Source organism: Cottoperca gobio, unplaced genomic scaffold, assembly GCF_900634415.1.
Source record: "Cottoperca gobio unplaced genomic scaffold, fCotGob3.1 fCotGob3_184arrow_ctg1, whole genome shotgun sequence".
Lineage (NCBI taxonomy): Eukaryota > Metazoa > Chordata > Actinopteri > Perciformes > Bovichtidae > Cottoperca > Cottoperca gobio.
In genome coordinates, this window is record NW_021166829.1 from 70,001 (window position 1) to 82,500 (window position 12,500).

The following is a 12,500-nucleotide window of genomic DNA, read 5'->3' on the forward strand; positions in this document are numbered from 1 at the left end:
ATTTCTTAAATCTGTTTTTAATTTTAATTGTGTAGTTCATCACGTTAACCTAAACTTCACAGATTAAAATCCTCTTTAATAAACACAGACTCTAAAAAATAAATAAGTTAACAGTGATCTGTAAAACCTGCACTTTTAAAAATCACATTACATTACAGGTCATTTAGCAGACACTCTTATCCAGAGCGACTTACAGTGAACTAAGTACAGGGACAGTCTCTCTGGAGCAACTCAAGGTTAAGTACCTTGCTCAGGGGTACACTGGTGGCAGCCCAGGTGTTGAACTCACAACCTTCTGTTTGGAAGGCCAGACCACTAGGCCCTCACCACAAGATGAAAATACTTATAATCTGCACATGTTCTGTATGGGCTGTAAATGGAAAGTAAGTGCTGCCATTATTAAAACCTTCAAAATAAGAGACTGACACTAGAAAAAGGCCTTCAAAATAAGACTCAGAGTTTCTGTCCATTTTAGCTGTAAAGGTTTCCTGCAGGTTCAATGTAAAGATCTCTGGAGACCGTTTTAGTTTCCTCTCCGGCAGCAGAGAAGCTTCTGAAACACGCTCCTAAACTCAGCATTGAAGGCGGTGTAGATGATCGGGTTGACGGCGCTTTTGACGTAGCTAAGCCATGTTACAACGGAGATGAGGGTGGGGCCGATGTCACATGACTGGCACGACACCTTGGTGTTGTGCGCAACAAAGAAAGGTGTCCAACATGCCAGAAACACACCTGCAGACACAGAAGCCAATTATTATTATTATTATTATTATTATTTGTATTTGTATTTGTATTTGTATTATTATTATTATTTTCATTATTATTATTTTCATTATTATCATTATTATTGGTATTATTATCATTTTTATTATTTACATATAGCTGTGTGTTTGTTACAGCAACAAGACCCCCCAACCTCTCTTGCCCTTGCATTGTATCAGTATATAGTCTGAAAACATGTCTGCAGGGGAACTTTAACAACAATATTTATTTTCTGAACATTTCTCACTCTGTGACAGCTGAAATAAACACAGTTTTATCATCTCTCACTCTACATACTAAATATCTTTCAGAAAATCCTCATTGAGCTATAAGGCAAATAAGGTCTGCTGACATACAGATGTTGTTTTATTTTTTATTTAATGTATAACATCTGGAAACATATTATTTTGATGTGAAGCTTCCTTTTGTTTCTGCTGATTGTGTTTGAAATATTTGTGTCAGATAAAGATTACGCTGATATTATTAGTAATATAGTCTACTTCCTGCCCTATCCGCTGGATAAGTTCTAGTTTAGTGCTGGTTTGATGCTGTTATTACCAGTTTTAGATTTCATTTGCTTGTTGTATTTTATTTAGGTCAAAGGTCATTGTGGTCTCTCAAAACACATTTTTGTCCATAACTCAAGAATACGCACATTATGAGAATTTCACACATGGATGTAAACTTGACTGTTTGGTGTTTTTTATTGTTCATGTACAAAGTGGATTGTACACGACTGTATGAATAAAGGTTAATTGAATACTTTTTCCGGCAGGAACTTCATGGCTTTCCGTTCTCTGCCGCTGACTCTACTTCTCCTACTGTTTCTTCTCCTACTGTTTCTTCTTCCTCTCTTTGTCTTCACACGGCCGCTCTCACTCCTCTGTTTCAGCTCGCCATCTGACACACTGTCTACCTGTGTACCGCGCCCTCCTGATCCTCCGGGGTTGCAGTTAGCATTATCACAGAGTCGGTAGATGGAGAAGTAGGGCTGAGCCCGGTGGGCACTAAGTACACAGCCTTCTCTCGACTCCCAGTTGTCGTTGCCTCCGCTCGCCACAGAGCCGAGCTGAGACGTGAAAATAGAGCTTGGCAGCCTGCTTTCAGCTCCGACTGCTCCACCGCCGCAGACCTCAAAAAATCCAATAATACAAGAAGAGCATGACAGGACACGGCACGAAGAAGGAGCAGACGGATGAGTACACCAGAAAGCGGTCGTCCTCCAGTTTGCACACGCTCGGGTTATGACCTGGCACCTGGTTCAGCCCGAAGATCACCGGGCTCACCACGGCCAGAGAGAGCAGCCAGGTCGCAGCGATGAGCGCCAGCTGACGGACGCTTAACTGGTTCCTGTTGTATTTCAGAGGGACGACCACCGCAATGTACAGTACCTGAAACACAGACAGGTGAAGTTTACCTGAAACACCCACAGCCAGGTAAGAGGGTTATGGCCATCACATTCTTGTTTTTTGGCCGTCACCATCTTTTTATGGCCATCACCATCTTGTTTTATGGCTGTTGCATCATGATTTTGGCTGTGGCTATCTTGTTTTTTGGCTGTCACCATTTGGTTTTATGGTCGTCACCATTTGTTTTATGGTCATTGCGATCTTGTATTTGGCTGTCGCTATTATGTTTTTGGCTGTCACCATTTTGTCTTTGGCCGTCATCATCTTGTTTTTGGCTGTCACCATTTTGTTTTTGGTCATCGCCATTGTGGTTTTTGGCCGTCATCATTTTGTTTTATGGTCGTCACCATTTGTTTTTGGCCAGCACCATCTTTTATGGCCATCACCATCTTGTTTTATGGCCGTCACCATTTTGTTTTATGTTCATCACCATTGTGGTTTTTGGCCGTCATCATTTTGTTTTATGGTCGTCACCATTTGTTTTTGGCCAGCACCATCTTTTATGGCCATCACCATCTTGTTTTATGGCCGTCACCATCTTGTATTTGGCTGTCACCATCTTGTTTTTGGCCCTCACCATCTTGTTTTTTGGCCGTCACCATTTAGTTTTATGGTCGTCGCCATTGTGGTTTTTGGCCGTCGCCATCTTGTTTTTTGGCTGTCACCATTTTGTTTTATGGTCGTCACCATTTTGTTTTATGGTCGTCACCATTTGTTTTTGGCCGGCACCATCTTTTATGGTCGTCAACATCTTGTTCTATGGCCGTCGCCATCTTGTTTTTGGCCGTCACCATTTTGTTTTATGGTCATCGCCATTGTGGTTTTTGGCCATCGCCCTCTTGTTTTTGGCCGTCGCCATCTTGTTTTTTGGCTGTCACCGTTTTGTTTTTGGCTGTCACTATCTTGTTTTTGGCTGTCGCCATTATGTTTTTGGGTGTCACTATTTTGTTTTTGGCCATCAGCATTTTGTTTTATGGTCATCGCCATTGTGGTTTTTGGCCGTCGCCATCTTGTTTTTTGGCCATCACCATCTTGTTTTTTGGCCGTCGCCATCTTGTTTTTGGCCGTCACCATTTTGTTTTATGGTCATCGCCATTGTGGTTTTTGGCCATCGCCCTCTTGTTTTTGGCCGTCGCCATCTTGTTTTTTGGCTGTCACCGTTTTGTTTTTGGCTGTCACTATCTTGTTTTTGGCTGTCGCCATTATGTTTTTGGGTGTCACTATTTTGTTTTTGGCCATCAGCATTTTGTTTTATGGTCATCACCATTGTGGTTTTTGGCAGTCTATCATCTTGTTTTTTGGCCATCACCATCTTGTTTTTTGGCCGTCACCATTTTGTTTTTGGCCGTCACCATCTTGTTTTTTGGCCGTCACCATTTTGTTTTATGTTCATCACCATTGTGGTTTTTGGCCGTCACCATCTTGTTTTTGGCCGTCGCCATCTTGTTTTTGGCCATCGCCATCTTGTTTTTGGCCATCGCCATCTTGTTTTTGGCCGTCGCCATCTTGTTTTTTGGCTTTCACCATTTTGTTTTATGATCATCACCATTTTGTTTTATGATCGTCACCATTTGTTTTTGACCATCGACATCCTGTTTTTGGCCATCACCATTTTGTTTTATGGTCATCGCCATCTTGTTTTTTGGCCGTCACCATTTTGTTTTGTGGTCGTCGCCATTGTAGTTTTTGGCCATCGCCATCTTGTTTTTGGCCATCGGCATCTTGTGTTTTTGGCCGTCACCATTTTGTTTTATGGCCGTCAGCTTCTTATATTTGGCTGTCTGCATTATATTTTTGGCCATCACCATCTTGTTTTATGGCCGTCACCATCTTGTTTTATGGCCGTCAGCTTCTTCTTTTTGGCCGTCACCATTTTGTTTTATGGTCGTCACCATTTGTTTTTGGCCAGCACCATCTTTTATGGTCGTCATTATCTTGTTTTATTGCATTATTAGCAGTTTCTAGTGCAGCCTCCTGTTTCCGCTGTTGGGCCACGACAACCTCCTGTTTCTGCTGCCGAGCCGCATCAGTCCACTGTTTCAGCTGTTGGGCCGCGACAGCCTCCAGTTCCTGCTGCCGGGCCGCGACAGCCTCTTGTTCCTGCTGCCGGGCCACGACAGCCCCCTGTTTCCGCTGTTGGGCCATGACAGCCTCCAGTTTCTGCTGCCGGGCCGCGACAGCCCCCTGTTTCCGCTGTTGGGCCACGACAGCCTCCAGTTCCTGCTGCCGGGCTGCAACAGCCTCTTGTTCCTGCTGCCGGGCCGCGACAGTCCCCTGTTTCCGCTGTTGGGCTGCGACAGTCCCCTGTTTCCGCTGCCGGGCCGCGACAGTCCCCTGTTTCCGCTGCTGTGCCACGACAGTCCCCTGTTTTCGCTGCCGGGCCGCGACAGTCCCCTGTCTCCGCTGCCGGGCCGCGACAGTCCCCTGTTTCCGCTGCTGTGCTGTGGTTTTCTTTTTGTTTTGGGACGTCTGGGATCCGTCCCTTTAGAGGGGGGTGTAACAATCTTCTTGTTCTTTGGTGTCCTGTTTTATGTTGAAGTGGTACTTCCTGTCTGTGTCTTTACCATCCCCTTCTGATTGTTAATGTGTTCCTCCTGTGTCCATTTACTCTGCCCTTGTGTTTCTGCCTTTCTCCACAGCTGTGTCTTGTTCCCTCATTTAGTGTCTGTGTATATATCCCTGTCTGTCTCAGTGTTCTTTGTGGGTTCGTTGTTCATGCTACGTGTCTGTTATCTGCCCGCTCGTGTTCTGCTCAGCCTGTTCATGTTCTGCTCGTGCCTACCCCGTGTCTACCCGGTGTCTACCTGGTTTGTCTGTTCACTATTATTTTGCTACTTTGTATAAGTGTTTCAGCTTTGTTTTATTAAAGCTTGCTTTTTTGTTATAATATTGTTATAAATGCAAACTTTGCATTAAGGAAGACTGCTGAAGACAATAAAACTCACTTTTCAGCAGAGGTGACAAATACTGTAAAATATTATGGAAATTAAGGAAAATCCTGCAGATGAAGCCTCTAGAGGACTAACAGCAGACCGCTTCTTAAACTGCAAGAGATGGATCAAGGGACTAGAGTTTCTCTGCAAGCCAGACACTGAATGGCCCAAACCTTGCATGGAATCTGCAATCTCGGCTAATGATCCTGAAATCAAACAAGACATCACAATGAACGTTGTTGTAAAAAATCCCATGAACCCCACAAACCATCTGATCAACTAAACTAAACATTAAAGTAAAGGCAACACTCTTGCAGCTGGTTCAAAAGAGAAAGGAGAACTGGACTGCTGTGAGTAGCTTTGAAGAAGATCCTGGGAAACTAAAGGAAAGCGTTGAAATGGAGATGCAAGTCTTTAAAGCGACACTCCACAGACAACGTTTAAGTCCTGAAGAGCTCGTCCAAGCGGAAAGTGCAATCATCGCTTTCAGTCAAAGACAACGATTCAAAGAAGAGCTATCGGTACTAGAAATTGGGAAAATTTGTGTCAAAAGAAGCAGTCACTTGTACAAACTGGATCCGGTGCTGGATGATGGACTTCTGAGAGTGGGTGGTCGCCTGAATAGACTAGCCATGCCAGAAGAGCCTAAACATCCGATAATTCTCTCAAAGGACCTTCTCATATCTACACTGTTGTTACGACAGATTCATGAACAACTTGGACATGGAGGACTAAATCATATGCTGTCTCGCCTCCGTAAAGGATACTGGATTCTTAAAGCTAACTCTGCTGCAAGAAAGATAATCACCGACTGTGTTGTTTGCAAACGACAGCGGGGAAGAATTGGCGAACAAAAAACGGCGGACTTACCCCTGGAGAGGATTCTTCCAGACAAACCTCCATTTACAGATGTAGGAGTAGACCACTTCGGTCCTATACAAATCAAGACAGGTCGAAGTCTTGTCAAAAGGTATGGTGTCATCTTCACCTGCATGGCAAGCAGAGCAGTACATCTTGAAATTGCACACACACTTGACTCCTGCATCCATGCATTACAAAGATTTATCTGTCGACGAGGTCGAGTTTCATCTGTAAGATCAGACAATGGCACAAATCTCACTGGAGCGAAAAGAGAATTGAGAAAAGCGCTCAACGGCCTGAATCAGGACAAGATTGAGCGTGCTTTGCTCCAGCGAGGGATTAAGTGGTACTTTAACCCCCCAGCAGGATCCCATCACGGCAGTGTTTGGGAACGACTGATCCGCATGGTTCGAAATGTGCTCTGTTCTTAACCAACAAGTTATGGATGATGAAGAATTGCATACTCCAATTAATGAAGTTGAAGAAATTTTAAATGATCGAGCCATTACCAAGATTTCTGATGATCCAATGGACCTGGAAGCACTCATGCCGAACCATCTTCTTCTGATGAAAACCAAGCCAATACTACCACCCGGAATCTTTGTAAAGGAGGACTTGTACATCAAGCGCAGATGGCGACAAGTGCAATACATGGCAGATCTTTTCTGGAAAAGGTGGACACATGAATACTTGCCTCTAATCCAAGAAAGACAACTATGGTCTAAGGTGAAACGATGTTTTGCTCCAGGGATTCCACTGCTCCATGAGGTTCATGGCTAATGGGCAGAATACTGGAGACAAAACCAGATGGACAAGGTCTTGTGTGCACAGTTCGACTAAAGACTAAGAGCAACATCTTAGAAAGACCCATAACAAAAATATGTCTGCTCCAAGAAGCTGAGACTTAGGCACAGCAAGGACTGTTGACCTAAAAAGATGAAGAAAGAAGATTAAATGGCAACATTTAGTACATACCTTTTTTTTATATGAAAAAGAAAAAAAGGCTGTAATGTTCATAGCTCCTTTATTATTTATGGGTAATTGTTTAGTTACACACAAAGACAATTAGGGGCCGGTGTAGAAGCCGTTTTGCATTAATGTTGGCATTTATTATTATTTGGTTTAAGGCCTGCAATATTATTTTGGACACTTGGTGGCGGTGATAAAATGCACTAGGCTGTCACTATATAGCCTTGTCTCTTAACACATGTGTGCCATATCGGTGGAGGGACCGCTGGCATGTTGCTGCCGCGCCTCCACCGTGGTCTGTTTGTTTTGTTTGTTTTTTCTTTGTTGTAACTTGTGTTGTCTGCTGCTGAAGCATCTCTACATTGACCAGCTCCCAAGGTTCCAATACCTTTGAACAATTTGTTCCAATGAGTAGGTCAATGTCAGAGTCTATTTCGTGAATATTTATTTTCTTCAAGTAAGGCCATTGCGTCAGGTCCTTTTGTAAAGGAATGTTTGAGTGTTAAACACAGCAGGGGACAGGAGGTGAACTGCTCTTTCTAAGAACAGTCCTCAGTCGATTGAATTAGCACGTCTGGGACCTGAGTTGATTATTACATCTGTGTTTACTGTAAACCCCCATCTTGTAGAACAAAGGAAGACTGACCTGGAAGCTCTTTGTGGCTTCCTGTCCTTTGAATGGCTATAAACACTAGGGCTGGGAGAGTTAATAATAATAATATAATACATTTTATTTTATAGGCGCCTTTCATGGCACTCAAGGACAGGACAGAAAACAAAACAAAACAAAAACTGAGAACAGTTGCTCTGGTGAGCAACACAGCAGACTTTAGAAACCTGTATAGATTGTGTGCATGTGACGTCACGCTTACGTCCCAACCCGTAAGTCAGCCATGTTGGATACAAAACCAAGACTGCGCCCGTTCCCGTGTGAGTTGCTGCAACGCTTCGTAATTTTATTTGTATTTAAACGTCTAAGATTGAAAGAAAATGCCAATTGTGTGCGCAGTGTATAATTGTAGTAATAACGCTACTCGTGACCCAGAGAAACTGTTCTTTAGATTTCCTAAAATCATCAAAAACAACGATCCACAAAAGAGGGATGAATTACTGTCTACCGAACGCCGTCAGCTGGTTTAGCAACATAACTTGTGAGGATTCAACAGAAGAAAAAGCACAATTCACCCGTGTGTGTGGCGTCCACTTTATATCTGGTAAGAGCTCATGCTAAAGCTATGTTTTCAATGTTCATGTTAAACATTTGTGCTTATGATATACCCGAACACTGTAAGACCTTACTTCTCCATATCGCTGACTGGTAAATAAGGCACTTTCTTTACATGTGATGCCATTTGCTCTTTTCTTCTGTGCATGTTTTTGTTTGGCTTATTCTTGAGATTACTTCACTTGCGAAAAGCAAAGCACCATTGTGAGAACATACTTCTCTTACTCCAGCCATACAATCACAGTGTGCGAGGATAACATCGCCGCTCTTCTCACTCACAAACCACGGCTTGAGCGGTGCATCTCGAGCTCTTTGAGAGTGATTTACACGGGCATGGACGAGCACCATGTCATCTTTCAGTGGTTTGGTAAGAAGACTACCAACCCAGCCAGAAACAAAGACATTATAAGCATCTAAGCTCTTGTATGCCTTCATTTGTGCGTTGGTTGCCCACGACGTTTGTAGCACAAGGTAGTTCACAATATCCGGATATTCAATCGGCGGTAATGAATCTAAATCCTCAATATAATCCGTTGGCTTTAGCGTGTACGGGTCACAGCCGTAAATTTGGACTTTTTCCTCTGACTTTTGCCTTTGCAGAGGACTCCAGAGAGTCACAATACTTTGAAGAAGTCGGAGTTGTAGTGCTGCTGTTGTTCGCTTTAGACGCATTGTTGATTTGTATATCATCCAACATGGCGTCGCACGCATACGTCACAGTTTTGTCACGTGTTTGCACACTATCTATATGTGTGAGTTTGATTATCCTTTGTATGAATAAACTTGCTCCTTCTTGCAAGAATATAGATTAAACCTGACTTTGTGGTGTTATTAGGAATATTTTTCTAACGTTGTCCTTCTGTTCGATGTGAAGTATTTCAGGATGGGTTTGATTACACACATCACATGTCAACCGACTTTTGCAGTCTCTGCTCATGTGTCCTATTTTCAAGCATCCAAAACAGGCTCCTTTCTGCTTTAAGAAGTTTGTTTTCCTCCTGATCTGTGGACACCGCACCAATGTGCGACCACTTTTGTAACAGAATAAACAGGTACTGTTAGCATTTGTAGTGGATACATTTATTTTTATTTCATTTATTCTTCCAGCTTCTCGTACTGCTGTTTCTGACAGTGTAATGTTGGTTGCAAAACTACTTGGTCTTGACTCTCTTGTTTTTTCAAAGGTTGAGCTCTTGACAGTTGGAACAGGCTTAGCATCCTGGATGTTTCCAAACAATGGGTTTGACATTATCTTCACTTGTCTCTCGATAAAGTCCACCAGGTCAGAGAATTTAATTCGATGACCACGCTGTTCCTGTAGCTGACATGCTCTATTCCTCCACTGGTCTCTGAGCTTGTAAGGCAGTTTCAGCAGGATGGTCTTCATACTGGAAGCAACATTCATTTCATCCATGTAAGTAAGTTGTTCCATTGCATTACAACAACCTCTTAGGAACAGCGAGAAGCCTCTGGTTAGAAGAATATTTTTTGAAAAGAAATTATTAAAACGATTAATTAAAATAAATATAAAAAGGACACAAGTAAAACAGACAGACAGAGAAAGAAATGTGTTTATTATTTTACTCAGCTCTGACTGCTGATGTTTAATAGATCAGACCAGTGTTTTTAATTCACATTCTGAATGTTTTGAGCAAGTTTACAGTTTCACATTGTTTATGTATTAATAGATTTATTACAAGAGTAGGTTTAATAAAAGCTGTTTATTGATTGCTGCAAACAGGCTCCTGTTTAAACAGTGTCACTGTGAACTACAACTTCCAAGGTGCATTTCACAAACAAACATCCAATCACAGAGCTTCAGGTTGTGAGTCATGAAGCTGATTCAGAGAGTCTCTTATTTTGACAGTTTCTGTAATGGGACTCTCTACAGCTTAATGTAACAGTGTTGGTGGTTAATAATAATAATAATAATAATAATAATAATAATAATAATAATAATAATAATAATAATAACAATAATAATAATAATAATGGAAACAGAGGCTTCCTGTCACTTCTTCCCATTGCCGTACGGGTCTGTAGTGTCGCCGCCGGCCGTCTCGTCCCCGAGCTGCAGAGAGTTGGCGAGGTTGGCTGTCAGACAGGTGGCGAGGATGCAGCGCGGCTGCTTCAACCGTGAACTGAGGGGAGACAGGTAGAGTCCATATCAGTTCACATGTAGTCAAAGTGTCCATTAATAACCTCTTAGAAGGTGCGGGCCCAGCAGGTGTTTTATTGCGCCTGTACATGGACATTTTTGAATTATGAAAAAAAATATATATATATATTTTTGGAAAGCTTAGAATCTCGTCTATTTTAATATGGAGATGAAAATCACAACAGCGGTACAATCAGCTCCTCAAACTAGCAAGTACACTCAAAATCATAATCATAACTTTGAGCCCACTTACCTATAAAGCCTCATAAATATCCTCTTTTCAGCAATATTTTGAAAAAGACGCTCCTAAGGCTTTGCCAGAGGTCCACACGTTCGTTTCCGGGAAAAAGAGATCCACTGTGAACATCGTCACATCGATAAAAGTCCATGAACAGCTGTTGCAATCTGTGAAATCAGCTGGTCGATTTTTACATTGTGTGATCATAAACAGTCATAACTTAATATCTCGTGCTCTCATCCCGGTACAGACACATCCTGGTTGTAGCGCGGGCTCTCAGCGTTAGATCGACACTTCAATTGAGCCAATCGGAGCTTCGATGGGTCTTTTACAACCTTCATGAGCCAATGAGTGTCAACTTGATAAGAAAGTGCCCACCCACTTCTTTTGTTACAGACTGACCCTGGATCAGCTCAGCGTCCTGGTGGCGCGCGCATCGTAAAGGAAATGTACGCCTCTTTCGTTAGATGCGTCACTTCCCTTGGTTTGTTTTTTCAAAATAAAATGTATTTCCAAAATAATATTTATTATTTATTGTACAGAAAAAAACACAAAAAAACATAAAAATATTAGAAAGAAATGTATTTATACTTCACTTACTCTGTGAATATGGGTATATAATAGTTATTTATAAATAGATAAAAATAACATATTATAATATGTACAGTACATGTACATATTATATATATATATATAATATTTACATGTACATGTACATATTGCACAGTTGGTGTACGCCTGGTGTTACTCTTGGACAAACCTGTCTAATAAATTAAGTTTTTATCCTTTTTATCTGAAATTTGGTGGTGATAACTTGATAACACTTGGTTCTATGTTTCTATTGTGTATTTCAGCTCTGGACTACCAGCTACACCATCTTCAGACATCTTTTTCAACAAAGAAATTCTGGCGGAGTGTATTTTCTTCAAATTCAGTATATTCAGACCACTATTACTCAGTGCCAGAAGCACTTGGAGTGATTCTTCACTGTTTTGAACAATAAGAGAGTTATCTTTTGAATGACACCAAAATCATGCAGATGGTGCAAATGGTTGAAGAGCAGCTTTCAATTTACTTTAGGTATATCGTTTGTAGGTATTTTCGGGTAAATTCGCCCACCTTCTCGCTGATGTTCAGACAACTATCAGTGCATTACTGTGAGAATCTCTGTGAGGTTCTGCGGACTCTTCATTCTCTGATCAGTGATATTGATATCCAACAGCTCCCCCTGTTGTCCCCATATATTTATATAAAAATAATATTTAGAGAAGAAAGTTGGAATATTTTGCGATGAACGCCATTTATGGATGTTTATTCTGGAGAGACATCAGAGATCAGATTATTCCACAAAGGTCAGAGCTCACGTTATTCACCAACCAGATGAATGTGAATATGTGAATATAAAGTCTTATAGTTTGTGCAGAGGAGGAACAAACATGCAAACAAAACAAATGAGTTTGAACACATTTAAAAGTTGATCAAAAAGAATTCAGAAATATATCTACATACATGAAAGGAGAGAACTGTCTGTCCGCCATGATGACTCTGAGGAGGAAATACATTATTATTATGATATCTATCATTATTTTATTATTAATAAAGTACTTTTCTTTGTTAAATCGATGATTTAAGTAGACACACACAGACACATATTCACACTAATTAATAATCATTAATAATCATGTATATTTTCAGACCGACCTGGTGGAGTTTATTCCCTCAGTGCTGTTCTGCAGGTGAGAGCTCTCAGTGCAGTTCACATCGTCACGCCTGCAGACACACACAATATTTCATTCACTTATAAATGTAGATTATAGTCACAATCCTGCAGCATGTACACACACACACACACACACACACACACACACACACACACACACACACACACACAGGGTCAAAGACAGGAAACATGTTCACGTTTACTTTATCTCCTGAGCAGAAATTA

At 41.5% G+C, this 12,500-nt stretch overlaps 1 protein-coding gene across 1 annotated transcript; it reads right to left on the reverse strand.

Moving 5' to 3' along the window:
* Positions 1-523: 523 nt before the first annotated feature.
* LOC115004759 (D(4) dopamine receptor) lies at positions 524-2,477 on the reverse strand. Its single transcript, XM_075074112.1, is given in 5 exon segments — positions 524-744; positions 1,534-1,686; positions 1,689-1,868; positions 1,871-2,153; positions 2,349-2,477. Coding segments are annotated over 5 exon segments (966 nt in total).
* Positions 2,478-12,500: the final 10,023 nt, after the last annotated feature.